This window comes from Xenopus tropicalis, chromosome 5 (genome assembly GCF_000004195.4).
Source record: "Xenopus tropicalis strain Nigerian chromosome 5, UCB_Xtro_10.0, whole genome shotgun sequence".
NCBI lineage: Eukaryota > Metazoa > Chordata > Amphibia > Anura > Pipidae > Xenopus > Xenopus tropicalis.
In genome coordinates, this window is record NC_030681.2 from 7831512 (window position 1) to 7850981 (window position 19470).

At 46.4% G+C, this 19470-nt stretch overlaps 1 protein-coding gene across 1 annotated transcript in view; it reads left to right on the top strand.

Moving 5' to 3' along the window:
- Nucleotides 1-19470, top strand: part of itpkb (inositol-trisphosphate 3-kinase B) — a 60656-nt gene that overhangs the window by 36618 nt on the left and 4568 nt on the right. Inside the window, 5 exon segments of the mRNA XM_002938844.5 lie at nucleotides 6952-7051; nucleotides 7171-7293; nucleotides 7296-7383; nucleotides 14220-14424; nucleotides 17301-17402. Of these exon segments, the coding sequence (XP_002938890.2) occupies nucleotides 6952-7051; nucleotides 7171-7293; nucleotides 7296-7383; nucleotides 14220-14424; nucleotides 17301-17402 (618 nt within the window).

Sequence of the window (19470 nt, forward strand, 5' to 3'; positions counted from 1 at the left end):
AGCTGAAAGCAGTTCTAATGTGTAGCGCCGGCTCCTTCTGAAAGCTCAGACTCAGGCACACTTTGCTGCTGCGCTGCAAGTTGGAGTGATATCCCCCCCCCCTCACCCCCAGCAGCCGATCAGCAGAACAATGGGAAGGGAGCAAGATAGCAGCTCCCAGTAGGTATCAGAATAGCACTCAATAGTAAGAAATCCAAGTCCGGCTTGGGACTCCTCCAGTTACATGGGAGTAGGAGAAACAATAGGTTAGCTGAAAGCAGTTCTAATGTGTAGCGCTGGCTGAAAGCTCAGACTCAGGCACACTTTACTGCTGCGCTGCAAGTTGGAGTGATATCCCCTCACCCCCAGCAGCCGATCAGCAGAACAATGGGAAGGGAGCAAGATAGCAGCTCCCAGTAGGTATCAGAATAGCACTCAATAGTAAGAAATCCAAGTCCGGCTTGGGACTCCTCCAGTTACATGGGAGTAGGAGAAACAATAGGTTAGCTGAAAGCAGTTCTAATGTGTAGCGCTGGCTGAAAGCTCAGACTCAGGCACACTTTACTGCTGCGCTGCAAGTTGGAGTGATATCCCCTCACCCCCAGCAGCCGATCAGCAGAACAATGGGAAGGGAGCAAGATAGCAGCTCCCAGTAGGTATCAGAATAGCACTCAATAGTAAGAAATCCAAGTCCGGCTTGAGACTCCTCCAGTTACATGGGAGTAGGAGAAACAATAGGTTAGCTGAAAGCAGTTCTAATGTGTAGCGCTGGCTGAAAGCTCAGACTCAGGCACAAGGCACTGAGATGGCGCCTACACACCAATATTACAGCTACAAATACATTTGTTGGTTCAAGAATAAAAGGTTAAATGGCAGAGGGAATTATTTGCTGTGTAACAGTGTCATTTAGAGATAAAAATCATGGCAGAATTCCTTTCAGTTTAAAGGCATTGTTGAATAATCCGCTGACCAATTTATAATCTCCGATCCCGCACATAGGAGCAGTGTCCCAGGGCTTTGCTAGGATGGCATTAGGTAAGAACTCAAGTCCTGAGCCCCTGAGAGGGGAAAAAATACCATATTTGGTTAATAGGACAGACAATAACCTTTTTATTGAACTTTTTTTTTCGTGCCATAGAAATCATTACAAAAAAAAAAAAATCCTCCCCAGTGTTCTCTGTTGCTTTGAAGCGGCAATAAAACAATTCAGCTAAGCCGGGAGGGATTGATTTTTACGGCTATTTTCATCCTGGTTTCCCGTCGCTTTTAGACTCAATTCTATTTTTTATTCTAAATGTCTCTCAGCGATGCCCTCATTTCTACGCTGCCATATTAAATCAATATTCAAAGGGCAGCAATTCTATTTAGGGGCCCCAGTCGACGCACGCCTCTCCCTGTATTAAAGACAAAGTCGCGGTTTAGTTTGTTTATGGCGGCGTTAGTCGTTTTTATGATCTGCGGGGAGTGTTTTATACTTTCCTGCTAATGTCACACACAGGGTGAGGGCCCACTGCTCATTAAATACAGTGAGGAGTAACCTGAAATGGGATAAAGAGCTCTCAGTGCAGCAAGGCACACAGGGAATCTCTACTATACCTGCTATTACATTGCCTTTATATGGGCACAGAACCCCTCAGTGACTGCTAATATCCTTATCATTTACAGTAGGGGGTACATTATCCCTTATAATACATGAGTGATACTCAGAGTTCCCTGTATAACTCAGCCTGCAGCCTTGTGCCTTTATATGGGCACAGAACCCCTCAGTGACTGCTAATATCCTTATCATTTACAGTAGGGGGTACATTACCCCCTATAATACATGAGTGATACTCAGAGTTCCCTGTATAACTCAGCCTGCAGCCTTGTGCCTTTATATGGGGGGCACAGAACCCCTCAGTGACTGCTAATATCCTTATCATTTACAGTAGGGGGTACAGTATCCCTTATAATACATGAGTGATACTCAGAGTTCCCTGTATAACTCAGCCTGCAGCCTTGTGCCTTTATATGGGCACAGAACCCCTCAGTGATTGCTAATATCCTTATCATGTACAGTAGGGGGTACATTATCCCTTATAATACATGAGTGATACTCAGAGTTCCCTGTATAACTCAGCCTGCAGCTTTGTGCCTTTATATGGGGGGCACAGAACCCCTCAGTGACTGCTAATATCCTTATCATTTACAGTAGGGGGTACATTATCCCTTATAATACATGAGTGATACTCAGAGTTCCCTGTATAACTCAGCCTGCAGCCTTGTGCCTTTATATGGGGGGCACAGAACCCCTCAGTGACTGCTAATATCCTTATCATTTACAGTAGGGGGTACATTATCCCTTATAATACATGAGTGATACTCAGAGTTCCCTGTATGACTTATAATATCTTTTTATTATACAATAATACAGTTATATTAATTTATTTTTATTATACAATAAAAGGACCATAATACCATATACATACTGATAAAATGATTTTTTTCAGTAAGGAGCCTTATAAAAGTTTTTTTTTTTTTTTTTTTCAAATGAATCTTTGCTTTTAATGGAGATACACATCAATACCAGGCAATTATCTCTGAATTTCAGCAATAGAAATACATTGTTTGCATTTGGTGTTTCTAGGAAAATGAAGTGTGAGCTCTGAGCGGCGGCGGTTAGACAGACGGAGCGTGCGAGTGAGACAGCAGCTGCCCGTTTGTTTGCCGTGTGTATAATAGACAGGCTTCGTGAATAGCTCAGATTACAGTGCAAGGTGTTCCATTCCCCTATTTGATTATATGGCGTTTGGGTTGCTGGATCATCTGAAAAATCAGGGATGCTTAGAGATAGACTTGCTTCATTGAAATTACTTTTTCCATCACAAACAATTGAGTGAGGTTCAGACAACACTACTCTGTATGCATTTAGGTGCTACTTACTGAGTGTTGGATTGGATTACTGACCACCTTCCTACCTCCTGTTATTAGCCCAGCCGCTTACCTATTTTCTTAGGGTGAAGACACACGGAGCTACTTAGTAGCAGCTACTTGTCACAGCTACTAAATGCCAGAAGATACTTTGCCATAGACAATACTGAGAGTTGCCCCTGCTAAAACACACATAGAGACATAGCTAGACCAGGGCCCCCAACCTTTCTTACTCGTGAGTCACAGTCAAATGTAAAAAGACTTGGGGAGCAACACAAGCACCATAAAAGTTCATGGAGGAGCCAAATAAGGGCTGTGATTGGCTATTAGGCAGCCTCTATGCACCCTATCAGCTTACAGGGGCTTTATTTGGTAGGAAATCTTGTTTTTATTCAACCAAAACTTGCCTCCAAGTCAGGAATTCAAAAATAACTACCTGGTTTGGGGGCACTGAGAGCAACATCCAAGGGGTTGGGGAGCAACGTGTTGCCCCAGAGCCACTGGTTGGGGATCACTGGTCTAGAGCAACTGGACTTGCTGAGTAATCATTGAAGACGTTTCACTACTCATCCGAGCAGCTTCTCCAGTCCAACTGAAGAAGCTGCTCGGATGAGTAGTGAAACGTAGTCACGCGTGATAGATCTCTGCTACTGTGGCTGAAGTAGCACAGATCTATCGTGGGGGGACTAAAGGTCCCCATACATAGGCCGATTGTAGCTGCAGATATGGGTCCCTTGGACCGATTTGTCAGCTTATCGGCCCGTGTAGGGGTAGAAACGAGAGGCCTGCCTGACCGATATCTGGCCTGAAATTGTCCAGATATCGATCGGCCAGGTTAGAAAATTCAGTCGGATCGGCTTGTTGATGCAGTCCCCGAACCGACTGCCCCATTGCCGCTGTTAGAATTCCATCGTTTGGCCCCAGGGCCAAACAATCAAATTCGCCTACAGGTTACCTGATATCGCCAACCCGTAGGTGGGGATATCGGGTAAAGATCCGCTCACTTGACGACATCGCCAAGCGAGCGGATCTGCCCGTGTATGGGCAGCTTAACTTGCACCATGGGCCATATGGGGTATATCATCAACTACTTCTCTTGCCTTCTCTGTTGGTTTCACCGAGTCATTGGCGGGAATAGCTCTGTAACTATTGGTAAGAATGGCATTCAAAGTGTAGTAGAATTCAAATTTAATTCCCCTTTTTATATCTGTGAATGAAGACATTAGCCATGAAACCAATTTTTTCTCTTTAATCTAAACATTTGCCAATTCTCAATAGCAATTTTTATTTTTGCTTTTATTTATTCGTTTTTAATTTAGATTAGAGGTAGTGGAAATATTTATTTGTGATTATTTTTCCCCTGGAACGTTTGTACTTCCTCTTGTTATTTTGGCAATAAGTTTCCATGTGTCACTTGCATGTAAACCCAAGCTCCGGTTCCCTAAATCTCATCCCGTCATTGTTAATAAAATGAGTCTTCACGTCCAGTTCTTTTTCATTATTCCTTCATGGATCCATAGACCTATGGTGCCCAGTCGAGAACAAGGGCAAAAAGGCTGGTGGGGAAAAAAAATCAAAGGTTTCCATCTTCAACCCTCCATCTGTTTTTAATGCCCCCCAGAAATGTTTGGAGTAGGGAAGACTTAGTGGGGGCCCCGCAGGGCAGTGGCTGTGGGTAGGGAGAGTTCAGTGATAGCAGGTAATACAGACGTAATTAGATGTTATTCTTCCCCACATTCAAATTCACCATGACCCCCACGGTCCCCCCTGCCCAATCAACCCCCTCCATACTTTGGTGCGTGGGGAGAGGGGGATAATATCCCTATATGTTACAATAGGGGGCACTTTATTCACTATATATTATAAGGAACTCCTCTGGGACTTATACATATCACCGCTATCATGTCGCACATAAGGGCTGGGTACACTTTAGTTCACTAATATACGTATACAGGAACTCTCTACGAGAGGGCTTATAAAATATCCCTATATCTGTTACAATAGGGGCACTTATTTCACCTATACTATTATAATAGCGAACCCTCGGGCTTATACCAGAGTATCCTATACCTGTCTACAATAGAGGCACCTTACTTCACTATATATATCAAGTAACTCCTCGGCGGAGCTTATAATATCCTATATGTACAGAGATGATGGGGCACTTTTATCTACTATACTATATAAGGAACTCCCGGCGGCTTTATATAATCCCATATGTTTACAATAGGGGTAGCTATTCACTATAAGTTTAAATAAGAAGGAACTCCTAACGGAATGGTGCTATAATATACAACCTATATGTTTTACAATAGGGGCAGCGTTATCCACCTATTAGTATGATTTATAGAGGAAGCGCCTCTCGGGAGCCTTATAATATCCTATATGTGACAAATATGGGGCCTATCTTTATTCACTATATATTTAACAGGAACCCCCGGGGGCTAAATAGCGCACCCTTATTTTACATAACAGGGGGACACGTTATTCACCGTAATACTATAAGGAACGTCCTCGGGACTAATACATATCCCTTATATGTTTACAATAAGGGGCACTTATCACTAATATTGATAGAGGAATTCCTCGGGACTTTAATATCCCATATGTAAAATAGGGGGCACATTTTAGCTATATAGTATTAATAAGGAACTCCACGGGGGACATAATCCCTATATGTTACCAATAGGGGTACTTAATTCACGCTATATAATATACAGGAACTCCTCGGGGCTTTATACATATGCCATACATGTACAAAGGGGTACTTATTCCACTATACTAATATAAGGAACTCCTCGGCTTATAATATCCACTATTTACAATAGGGGTTACTTTACATCTATAATATAAAGGATACATCCTCGGGCTTATAATAATTCCTATATCTGTTACAATAGGGGACTTTATTCACTAATATAAAAAGTATAATAACTTGAATGTTACATGACTTGCTAAGTGTACTGTAGCCATTCAGATGCCTGTGGGGCTGGTAACCCACTGCCGGGAACTGGGGGGGGGGGGCTACTTTCCCATGTAAGTCCCCTCTCTGTTGAAAGATGCCCTAGGCAAATACATAAACCATATTGGCATTTTCCTACCCAAATCAGCAAGATTTTTCCCTAGGAACACAGAAGAGAGCAAACAGCTGAGCCCTGGAAACAAATGCTCTGTGTACAGAAACGCGACGGGTCCCCTCAAAACTTAACAAGCACAATGACGATACGTAATGATGTCACTAATTTTAGCCCTTAGTGAACAAAGTAGGCATTTCATTACGGGTCGCCTCTTGTTTCTTATTGTAAAGGGTAAATACGGACGTGTGCTCTGAGCAAGCCCCGAGGGGCCGCAGAACCTGCCTACTGGAATTACATTTTGTGTTGTAATTGTAGCCATATTAAACGGGGGGGGGGGGTTCACCTTTTAGTATGTTATAGAATGGCCTATTCTTAGCAGCTTTTCAATTGGTCTTCATTTTTTATTTTGTATAGTTTTTGATTTATTTGCCTTCTTGTTCTGACTCTTTGCAGCTTTCAAATGGGGGTCACTGACCCCGGCAGCCGAAAACTATTGCTCTGTGAGGCTCCAGTTTTATTGTTATTGTTACTTTTTATTACTTATCTTCCTATTTAGGCCCCTCTCCGTATTCATTGTCCTGTCTTTCTTTCACATTACTGCTTGGTTGCAATGTTAAATTGGACCCTAGCAACCAGATAGCTGCTGAAATGCCAAACTGGAAAGCTGCTGAACAGAAAGCGAAATAATTCAAAAACCACAAATAATACCGAATAATTGCAAATTATTGTAAAGGTCAACAACCCCATTAAGATCAGCATGACTAATGACCTCAATGGATTCAAATTGAAAAGAAGTGAAATTACTTTTTACTTTATTTTTTATTTTATTATTATATATTATATATTATTATTTCTGAGAGCACAGGCAACACAGAGTTTCCATTCACTTTATCAAGCAATACTATATTAGATAGAGAATCATGTTTCCAGTGGTTTAAAGCAGTTTGGATCCATATCTTACCCTTTGTCTGTAATTGTTTTTCAGAGCAAATCATGGCGGAAGATCAAAAACATGGTTCACTGGTCACCCATTGTCATGTCCTTCAAGAAGAAATATCCATGGATACAGCTTGCAGGCCATGCAGGTACTGGGTTTAGTGCACATGGGTCTGCCTTGGGCTTTAATGCTGCTACTATTTCTCTCTGTATATTCAGGTAATGGTGCCAAGTATTGTTTGTAACGGTGTATTTGATTGGCTCATAGGTAGTTTTTAAGCTGCAGCCAATGGGAAGATCCTAAAGAAGCACTGTGATTGCGAGCAACGTTGCCGCTCACCACTAGATGAATGAGTTCTAAAGCCGTAATTTCCGGCCTATCACGGCGATGTTCTGAAGACGGGGAGAGGTACAATCAAATGGATGATCTGCTCTCTGAATTTGACGGCCCTTGTGTCATGGATTGTAAGATGGGTGTCAGGTGAGTTTGACTGCTCATAACAAGGTTACAGAATAAGTAGAAGACATTTGGGGTACAGTCACCTTCGCTATAGTTCCAGTAAACCCGGCAACAAACCACCATAAGCACTCACCTCCAAACCCCCCTAACGCCTTCAGGCTGGCCGCCTAGCCATAAAAGGTTACAGAATATATAGAAACATTTGAGGGTAACAGTCCCCTGCTATAGTCCAGGGTACCAGGCACAAGATAAGCACCCCCCCCCCCCCAACTGCCTCAGTGCTGGCCCGCTTAGCCCAATAAAAAAGGTAAGATATATAAGAAAACACTATGGGTAACCCCCAGTCCACCGCCCCGCTCCCCGCATAGTTCCAAGGGTTACCGCAGCGAGCAACAAATAAGTCTCTCTACCTGCCAAAGTCCCCCCAACTGCCTTACAGGCTGGCCCCCTTACCAACATAGGTTACAGATAATAGAAACATTGGGTAATCAGTCACCATGCTATAGTTCCAGGGGTACCTCAGGCAACAAATAAGCACTCACCCCAAATGCCCCCCCTAACTGCCTTCAGGCCGAGCCCCGCTTAGCCATACCAAGGTTATTTCAGAATATATGACTACATTGCGGGTAGGCGTCACCTGCGCTATAGTTCCAAGGGGTTACCCATTGTCAGGGCACAAACTAGCCACCTCACCTGTGCGACACCAAAATCCCCCCCTAACTTGCTCAGGCTCGAGCCCCCTTGACCTATTATACAAGGTACAGTATATATTAGAACATGGGGTAAGCTCAACCCGCTATACAGTTCCAGGTGGTGACCTCAGAGCACTAAATAAGGCTACTCACCCCAAATCCCCCCTAAACTGCCTTCAGGGTCCTGAGCCCCATCCTAGCCCATAAACTAAGGTTACAGATATATGTAGAATACATTGGGTGTTAGCCAGTCACCCTGCTATAGTTTTCCAGGGACCTCAGGGCACAAATAAAAGTGCACTCAACAAGCACCAAATCCCCCCTACTGGCCTTCAGAGCTGAGCCCCCTTAGCCCATAAACAAGGTTACAGACTATATTATCCGATAACATTTGGGTAGACGTGTCACCCGCTATATGTTCCAGGGTACCCAGAGCACAATAAGCACTAACCCAATCCCCTAACTGCTGCCATTCCAGGTCTGCCCCTAGCCCATAACAATGTTACAGATAATATTAAACATTGGGGTAACAGTCACCTAGTCCGCTAAGTTCCATGGGTACCTCAGGGCAAAAATAATAGCACTTCACCCCAATCCCCCCCTAACTTGCCTTCAGCTGGGCCCCTTAGCCCATAACAAGGTTTTCAGATATAATAGAAATCATTGGGTACACAGTCTCACCCTGCTAATAGGTCCAAGGGTACCTCACAGGGCACAATAAGGTCACTCACTCCAAAATCCCCCCCTAACCTGCGCTTCAGGCTGGCCCCCTACACATAAGCAGTTACAGATCATATAAGACAACATTGGGGTAACTTATCAGTCCACCCCGCTATACTGTTCCAGTAACCAGGCAACAATAATAACTCACCTCCAAACCCCTCCCTAACTGGCGCTTGCAGGCTGGGCCCCCTTAGGCCCATTAACAAGGTACAGATATATAGAACATTGGTAACAGTCACGCCCCTCGCTATATTCCAAGGGTAATCCCAGGCACAAATAGAGCACTCCACCCCAAACCGCCCCTACGGGTCGCTTCAGCTGGGTCCCGCCCTTAGTCAATAACAAGGTACAGATAACTAGAAACATTGGTAACATCACCTTCGCTATATGTTCCATGGTACCCATGCACAAAGTTAAGCACTTCAACCGTACCCAAATCCGCCCCTAACCGCTTCAAGGCTGGGCCCCCCTTAGCTTCCATAACAAAGGTTACAGAATATAGAAACATTGGGGTAAACAGTCCACCATTCTGCTACTAGTTCCAGGGTACCCCGGGGCACAAATAAGCACCACCCCAAATCCCCACCTAACTGGCCTCAGGCTGGGCCCCCCTAGCCCATAACCAAGGTTACAGAATATAGAAACAGGGGAACAGTCCCGCCGCTAAGTCAGGTACCCCCGGGCACAATACAGCACTCACCCCAAATCCCCCTAACGTGCCTTCAGGCGGGCCCCTTATCCCGATAACAATTACCAGATATATAGAAACATTGGTACAGTCACCCCGCTATATAGCCAGGGTACCCCAGGCACAAATATCAGCTCTCACCCCAAAATCCCCCTAAACCATGCCATCAGGCTGGCCCCCTAGCCCATAACAAGTTACAGATATAAGAAAACATTGGGGTAAACAGTCACCCCCGCTATAGGTTCCAGGTACCCAGGCAAAATAACACTCACCCCAAATCCCCCCCGCTAACTGGCCTTCAGGCTGGGCCCCCTTAAGCCATAAAGGGTACAGATATATAGAAACATTGGTGTACTCAGTCACGCCTGCTCTAGTTCCAGGGTACCAGGCCACAAAAAGCACTCACCCCAAATCCCCCCCTAACTGGCCTTCAGCTGGCCCCCTTAGCCCATAACAAGTACGATAGTATAGAAACATTGGGGTACAGTTCACCCCGCTATAGTGGTCCAAGGGTGACCCAGGGCACACAAATAGAGCACGTCACCCCAAATCCCCCCCTAACTGGCCTTCAGGCTGGGCCCCCTTAGCCCATAACAAGGTTACAGATATATAGAAACATTGGGGTAACAGTCACCCGCTATAGTCCCAGGGGCAGCTGGCTATGAGTCTGTCAGTGTCCCCTTCCTGTTGCTCCAGGGAAACCCTCCCTTATTTCGGCTATTTACGCAGACCCCATTGTTGTGCATCACTGTACCATGGGGTTTTTCCATTGTCAACAGCCTTTCAGATCCTTAAGTAAAAAGTGACATGTAGAGGGGTCCCACACCCTGTCCTTCCTTATATCCTCTCTGTTGAACCGTTTACTTAACAAATAATCACATGATTTACCAGCTGTCCCTAATTATCTAAAAATGTTTTTTAAACCTACGTGACTTTAATAAACAGGCCCTGTAGGCCAATAGGCTGCTCGGGGGGTGCAGCTGCCCGGCAAATAACTAGAGTTTGCCTTTAAGGAACACCCACCATTAGCCGAGAGTAAAGGGCTTCAGAGAGATGTTGGAGGAATCATGGGAGAATAATAGGAGCCGCGCCAGAGTCGGCCGCCCGAGTTCCCTATGATAATATCTCTGTTACGTTTCATGGCTCCCCGGCCATAGAGACACAGCAGGAAGCAGCACACATTCCGTATTTACAGAACCCACATATGTTCCCTCAGTTTATTTCCATGTCCTGAGAACATCTTAATTAGATGCAAATGGCACAGAATCGCTCCGTTTGTGCAGGATTTACATCATCAGTAGAACACACACACATCAAATCACTTTAACCCTATGTCTGCCGGACACATAGGGAGCACCCATAGTGGCCCTAAAAGGCTCACACATCAGCATGGAGGTAATAGGCTCTGGGGAGGGACTGGGGCTGTGGGATAGCAGGTATAGTAGGGAGAGATGGTGCCTATAGTAGCAGTGGGGGGATAATAGCCTCTGGGAAGGGACTGGGGCTGTGGGATAGCAGGTATAGTAGGGAGAGATGGTGCTTATAGTAGCAGTGGGGGGATAATAGCCTCTGGGAAGGGACTGGGGGCTGTGGGATAGCAGGTATAGGTAGGGAGAGATGGTGCCTATAGTAGCAGTGGGGGGATAATAGCCTTCTGGGAAGGACTGGGGCTGTGGATAGCAGGTATAGTAGGAAGAGATGGTGCTATAGTAGCAGTGGGGGGATAATAGCCTCGGGAAGGACTGGGCGTGGAAATAGCACGTATAGTAGGGAGGAGAATGGTGCCTAAGTGCAGATGGGGAATAATAGCTCTGGAAGAGAGCGTGGCTGTGGATATGCAGGGTATGATTATATCTCTATAAGTAGCAGTGGGGGATAATAGCCTCTGGAAGGGACTGGGGGCTGTGGATAGCAGGATAGGTAGGAAGAGATGTGCTATAAGTAAGCAATGGATAATAGCTCTGGAAGGGACTGGGGGCGTGGATAGCCCGGTATAGGTAGGGAAGAGATTGGTGCCATAGTAGCAGTGGAGGGATAATAGCCTCTGGGAAAAAGGACTGGGGCTGGGGAAGCAGTATCGTAGGGAGAGATGGTGCCTATAGTAACAGTGGATAATAGCCTCTGGAAGGAACTGGGCCTGTGGGATACAAGGTATAGTAGAGGAGAGAATGGTGCCTATAGTAGCAGTGGGATAATAAGCCTCGGGAAAGGACTGGGGCCTGTTGGGTATATGCAGGTATAGGAAGAAGATTGTGCCTAAGAGCAGTGGATAATAGCTCTGGAAGGGACTGGGCTGGGATAGCGAGGTAATAGTAGGGAGAGATGGTGCCTATAGTAACAGGGGGGGTAATAGCCTCTGGAAGGACTGGGGCTGTGGGTAACCGCAGGTGTAGGAGGATGGTCCTATAGTAGCAGTGGTATAATAGCCTCTGGAAGGGACTGGGGCTGTGGGATAAGCATGTAATAGTAAGGGAAGAGATGGTGCCTATAGTACAGTGGGGGGATAAATGGCCTCTTGGGAAAGGACTGGGGCTGTGGAATAGGGCAGTATAGTAGGAGAGATGTGCTATATAACGTGGGGGATAATAGCCTCTGGAAGGCTGGGGCTGTGGGACTTGCAGGTATAGTAGGAGAGATGGTGCCTATAGTAGCAGTGGGGGGGGATAATAGCCTCTGGAAGGGAACTGGGGCTGTGGGATAGCAGGTATATGTAGGAGAGATCGGTGCCTATAGTAGCAGTGGGGATAACATAGGCCTCTGGGGAAGGGACTGGGGCTGAGGGATAGCAGGTATAGTCAGGGAGAGATGGTGCCATATAGTAGCAGTGGGGGGATAATAGCCTCTGGGAAGGGACTGGGGCTGTGGGATTGCAGGTAATAGTAGGGAGAGCTGGTGCCTATAGTAAACAGTGGGGGGATAATAGCCTCTGGGAAGGGACTGGGGCTGTGGGATAGCAGGTATAGTAGGGAGAGATGGTGCCTATAGTAGCAGTGGGGGGATAATAGCCTCTGGGAAGGGACTGGGGGCTGTGGATAGCAGGTATAGTAGGGAGAGATGGTGCCTCATAGTAGCAGTGGGGGGATAATAGCCTCTGGAAGGGGCTGGGGCTGTGGGATAGCAGGTATAGTAGGGAGAGATGGTGCCTATAGTAGCAGTGGGGGGATAAAGCCTCTGGAAGGGGCTGGGCTGTGGGATAGCAGGTATAGTAGGGAGAGATGGTGCCTATAGTAGCAGTGGGGGGATAATAGCCTCTGGGAAGGGACTTGGGCTGTGGGATAGCAGTAAAGTAGGGAGAGATGGTGCCTATAGTAGCATGGGGGGATAATAGCCTCTGGGAGAGGGACTGGGGCTGTGGATAGCAGGTATAGTAGGGAGAGATGGTGCCTATAGTAGCAGTGGGGGATAATAGCCCTCTGGGAAGGGACTGGGGTCTGGTGGGATAGCAGGTATAGTAGGGAGAGATGGTGCCTATAGTAGCAGTGGGGGGATAATAGCCTCTGGGAAGGGACTGGGGCTGTGGGATAGCAGGTATAGTAGGGAGAGATGTGCCTATAGTAGCAGTGGGGGGATAATAGCCTCTGGGAAGGGACTGGGGCTGTGGGATAGCAGGTATAGTAGGGAGAGATGGTGCCTATAGTAGCAGTGGGGGGATAATAGCCTCTGGGAAGGGACTGGGGCTGGTGGGATAGCAGGTATAGTAGGGGAGAGATGGTGCCTATAGTAGAGTGGGGGGAAATAGCCTCTGGGAAGGGAACTGGGGCTGTGGGATAGCAGGTATAGTAGGGAGAGATGGTGCCTATAGTAGCAGTGGGGGGATAATAGCCTCTGGGAAGGGACTGGGGCTGTGGGATTGCAGGTATAGTAGGGAGAGATGATAAGGATAAAGCTTTGCCTCTCGCTACACGCAGGGCTATAGAATACACTGTGGGGGTGTGATGTGGGGGTGGGATGTGGGGGTGGGCAGCTGATATGCTTGCAGTGTAGGTTGGTTAAATCCAAAATCTCTCAAACCTTTATCTTTCTGTGAGGGCATTGCCTCATAAATAATGGTGCATTAGTGTAATCACTGCTAGAGGGGGCAAAACACAAGTAACCCGTTGAATTAAGGTGTATGAAATAATGAATATACATTAACCAATCTTGTTTCACTTACACTAAATAAACAGCTCAGACAGGGTTGTGTGTGGGTGGTGCCTGCACGATGGGCAGCAGGGTGACATTGGGTGACATTGGGTGCTATGAATGTTTCTATAGAGGGTTTTTATTTTTTATTACTGCTAGTTTTTTAATTATTTTACGTTTTGTTCCGCAGCTCTCCAGTTTTTAATTTCAGCAGCTATCTGGTTGCTAGGGTCCAGTTTACATTAGTAACCAGGTAGTGGTTTGACTGATATATGAATAGGAGAGGATCAGAATAGCAAGATAAGTAATAAAAAGTCACAATAACAATACAATTGGAGCCTCACAGAGCAATAGTGTAGTTACTGCCGGGGTCAGTGACCCCCATTTGAAAGCTGGAAAGAGTCAGAAGAAGAAGGGAAATAATTCAAAAACTATACAAAATAAAAAATAAAGACCAAGTGAAAAGTTGCTTTGAATTGGCAATTTTATAAAGTAAATTAAAGGTCAACTAAAGCCTATGAATTGAGTGTTTGTCCTAATGGGAAGCTTTTCAGCCAATCAGTGGCCACTTTGATAGCCCCAATGTTTCTAGTACTGAAAATGTTTTTTATTCCTTTCCCCCCCAACCCTAGGACTTATTTGGAGGAAGAGCTGATGAAAGCCAGGAAGAAGCCCAGCCTCAGGAAGGATATGTATCTCAAGATGGTGGAGGTAGACCCGGAAGCCCCAACGGAGGAGGAGAGGCAGCAGCGTGCCGTCACCAAGCCCCGCTACATGACATGGAGAGAGACGATTAGTTCCACGTCTACTCTGGGCTTCCGTATTGAAGGGATCAAGGTACCATTTTATTCTATTACATAGCAGTTTAGAAATCTGTTCAGCCCGCAGCATGAATAGCTAGCGGGGTATGTGGGGGGTACATTTGGGGTGAGGTGTTATTTTGCCCCCCTGGTAAACAACATCAGCCCCTAGAGGAGCAAAACAACCCCCTCACTGGATGCAGCTGGCGTAGATCTATCTACCGGGTGTCCCTGAGGAAGGATATTCTATGTATAGAACAATTGCCCTGTTATTGCTAACCAGCAGGATGCTCATGGATTTCCTAGCTTTATTTTCTAACCTTAGATCCCTGCCTTGTAAATTAGATCCGACACGAGCACTCGTGCAGCAATGGAAATGTCCCCCGGGAGAGGGGAGGGATGGTACTTATTGTGTGCCCAGAACATTCCTTCTCTGTATATTTGTATTTATACATATGGGTAGGAGGTGCCATAGTGTTTCCCTTAGACAGTACAGTATGGGGGTACAGCTTATTGTGTGCCCAGAACATTCCCTCTCTGTATATTTGTATTTATACATATGGGTAGGGGGTGCCATAGTGTTTCCCTTAGACAGTACAGTATGGGGGTACAGCTTATTGTGTGCCCAGAACATTCCCTCTCTGTATATTTGTAGTTATACATATGGGTAGGGGGTGCCATAGTGTTTCCCTTAGACAGTACAGTATGGGGGTATAGCTTATTGTGTGCCCAGAACATTCCTTCTCTGTATATTTGTATTTATACATATGGGTAGGGGGTGCCATAGTGTTTCCCTTAGACAGTACAGTATGGGGGTACAGCTTATTGTGTGCCCAGAACATTCCTTCTCTGTATATTTGTATTTATACATATGGGTAGGGGGTGCCATAGTGTTTCCCTTAGACAGTACAGTATGGGGGTACAGCTTATTGTGTGCCCAGAACATTCCTTCTCTGTATATTTGTATTTATACATATGGGTAGGGGGTGCCATAGTGTTTCCTTAGACAGTACAGTATGGGGGTACAGCTTATTGTGTGCCCAGAACATTCCTTCTCTGTATATTTGTATTTATACATATGGGTAGGGGGTGCCATAGTGTTTCCCTTAGACAGTACAGTATGGGGTACAGCTTATTGTGTGCCCAGAACATTCCTTCTCTGTATATATGTATTTATACATATGGGTAGGGGGTGCCATAGTGTTTCCCTTAGACAGTACAGTATGGGGGTACAGCTTATTGTGTGCCCAGAACATTCCTTCTCTGTATATTTGTAGTTATACATATGGGTAGGGGGTGCCATAGTGTTTCCCTTAGACAGTACAGTATGGGGGTACAGCTTATTGTGTGCCCAGAACATTCCTTCTCTGTATATTTGTATTTATACATATGGGTAGGGGGTGCCATAGTGTTTCCCTTATGCAGTACAGTATGGGGGTACAGCTTATTGTGTGCCCAGAACATTCCTTCTCTGTATATTTGTATTTATACATATGGGTAGGGGGTGCCATAGTGTTTCCCTTATGCAGTACAGTATGGGGGTACAGCTTATTATGGGACCCCCTTCCACTGTACGTCATCTTTCCATTACCAGGATGTTTTACTCAGCAAATCCCCAGGGTCTGGCCGAGGGCCCGATGTGTAATTCCTGCGCGCCGCCTCTGTACATAGAGCTGCTGTGCCCCGTGCCAACGGGTAAACAGAGTGGCGTTTAATGAGAAAAAAATATATATATATATCCCCTGTCTGGAATGAAAACATGACATTTAATGTGTTTCTAGTTAATGACTTGCCCTGCAGCGCCGGTTGGCAGTCGCGTCTCATAATGCTAAGAGTGCTGCAGACTGCACTGGTTTCCCAGCAGCCATGCAGTTGCACCCTGGGACTTGTAGTTCTGCTACAACACTAGTTCTGAGGGTTTGCAGCATTATAGGCAGCTGGCAGGGGAAGCGGCCACGTTGGTTTCACAATTAGGGCGATTGCCTGCACAGGAAGCGAATTGCGCCACAAAGCCACGCTGACCTTTACCGTACGGGCACCCACAGCGGGGGCAGTTGTAAGGCCGGGGGGGGGGGGCACCCAGCAGCAGAAGGGCCCTTGGAAGGAAATAAACACAACAGGCAAATAGATATTTTTAATGTATACATCAGGGGTAAATGTGCAGCCCTCCAGCTACTGTTAAACTGCAACCCCCAGCCCCTACTCATAAGTGTAATATTATCCCTAAGGGGGTGTAAACCCAACCATAGCGCCCCCTAGTTTTCCTATAGAAGTTGCCAAAAATACATAATTATAGATGCAAGGAAATTCACCAATGAGAATTCTACTGAGCAAAAATCTCATTATAAATGCAAGAGAAGTGACCAATGAGAATGCTGATTCCCAGCACTGTGTCAGCCATTTTGCTGGTACCTTACATATAGAGATAATGATGGCACAGGAATCAGACATGGGGATAAAGGGACAGACTTGTTCAGTGCTGGGAAACTGTGCTTATTGCTCCCAACTCCAATTGCAGGAACAGAGAACAGGGAGCCGGATTTACTCACATCAGCTGGGATTCTCATTGGAGGATTTCTTGCATTTTAATGGGGATTTGGGGGAAAGTTTTATTGGGCAATATTGCTTTAAGAATACAACACTGATGTTCATGGACTACAGCTCCCAGCATGCCTCACCCTTCATTATATGTTACATTATTTTGGGATTTGTAGTCCGGCAACAGCCGAGTAACGTTTGGTTGAGCCGTGCTATGCCGCAGGGTTTAGTTCCCCTTCAAAGTTACTGTAATTGCTCATATTACATAGGACTGTTGCATATTTAGTAACAAATGGCACAGTTTTGGCCCCAAGTGGCTGAGGCTTCTACCTTTTCATTTTTATATGACCCCCGATTTCCTCCTTTTACTTCCAGGATGGAGACGGCACAGTGAACAGAGACTTTAAAAAGACCAAAACACGCGAGCAAGTGATGGAGGCCTTCCGGGGATTTACTAAAGGGAACCAAAAGATTTTGGTAAGTGTGGGCATTGCATTATGGGTATTTATATAAACTATAGTAGGGTTTCTGTAGCAAACACCCCAGCTGTACCAGTGCAGGAATGGCTGCCCCCGGGGCTACACAGCGGGGTATTTATATAAACTATAGTAGGGTTTCTGTAGCAAACACCCCAGCTGTACCAGTGCAGGAATGGCTGCCCCCGGGGCTACACAGCGGGGTATTTATATAAACTATAGTAGGGTTTCTGTAGCAAACACCCCAGCTGTACCAGTGCAGGAATGACTGCCCCCGGGGCTACACAGCGGGGTATTTATATAAACTATAGTAGGGTTTCTGTAGCAAACACCCCAGTTGTACCAGTGCAGGAATGGCTGCCCCCGGGGCTACACAGCGGGGTATTTATATAAACTATAGTAGGGTTTCTGTAGCAAACACCCCAGCTGTACCAGTGCAGGAATGGCTGCCCCCGGGGCTACACAGCGGGGTATTTATATAAACTATAGTAGGGTTTCTGTAGCAAACACCCCAGCTGTACCAGTGCAGGAATGGCTGCCCCCGGGGCTACACAGCGGGGTATTTATATAAACTATAGTAGGGTTTCTGTAGCAAACACCCCAGTTGTACCAGTGCAGGAATGGCTGCCCCCGGGGCTACACAGCGGGGTATTTATATAAACTATAGTAGGGTTTCTGTAGCAAACACCCCAGCTGTACCAGTGCAGGAATGGCTGCCCCCGGGGCTACACAGCGGGGGTATTTATATAAACTATAGTAGGGTTTCTGTAGCAAACACCCCAGCTGTACCGGTGCAGGAATGGCTGCCCCCGGAGCTACACAGCGGGGTATTTATATAAACTATAGTAGGGTTTCTGTAGCAAACACCCCAGCTGTACCAGTGCAGGAACGGCTGCCCCCGGGGCTACACAGCGGGGTATTTATATAAACTATAGTAGGGTTTCTGTAGCAAACACCCCAGCTGTACCAGTGCAGGAATGGCTGCCCCCGGGGCTACACAGCGGGGTATTTATATAAACTATAGTAGGGTTTCTGTAGCAAACACCCCAGCTGTACCAGTGCAGGAATGGCTGCCCCCGGGGCTACACAGCGGGGTATTTATATAAACTATAGTAGGGTTTCTGTAGCAAACACCCCAGCTGTACCAGTGCAGGAATGGCTGCCCCCGGGGCTACACAGCGGGGTATTTATATAAACTATAGTAGGGTTTCTGTAGCAAACACCCCAGCTGTACCGGTGCAGGAACGGCTGCCCCCGGGGCTACACAGCGGGGTATTTATATAAACTATAGTAGGGTTTCTGTAGCAAACACCCCAGCTGTACCGGTGCAGGAATGGCTGCCCCCGGAGCTACACAGCGGGGTATTTATATAAACTATAGTAGGGTTTCTGTAGCAAACACCCCAGCTGTACCAGTGCAGGAACGGCTGCCCCCGGGGCTACACAGCGGGGTATTTATATAAACTATAGTAGGGTTTCTGTAGCAAACACCCCAGCTGTACCAGTGCAGGAATGGCTGCCCCCGGGGCTACACAGCGGGGTATTTATATAAACTATAGTAGGGTTTCTGTAGCAAACACCCCAGCTGTACCAGTGCAGGAATGGCTGCCCCCGGGGCTACACAGCGGGGTATTTATATAAACTATAGTAGGGTTTCTGTAGCAAACACCCCAGCTGTACCAGTGCAGGAACGGCTGCCCCCGGGGCTACACAGCAGGGTATTTATATAAACTATAGTAGGGTTTCTGTAGCAAACACCCCAGCTGTACCGGTGCAGGAATGGCTGCCCCCGGGGCTACACAGCGGGGTATTTATATAAACTATAGTAGGGTTTCTGTAGCAAACACCCCAGCTGTACCGGTGCAGGAATGACTGCCCCCGGGGCTACACAGCGGGGCATTTATATAAACTATAGTAGGGTTTCTGTAGCAAACACCCCAGCTGTACCAGTGCAGGAATGGCTGCCCCCGGGGCTACACAGCGGGGTATTTATATAAACTATAGTAGGGTTTCTGTAGCAAACACCCCAGCTGTACCAGTGCAGGAATGGCTGACCCCGGGGCTACACAG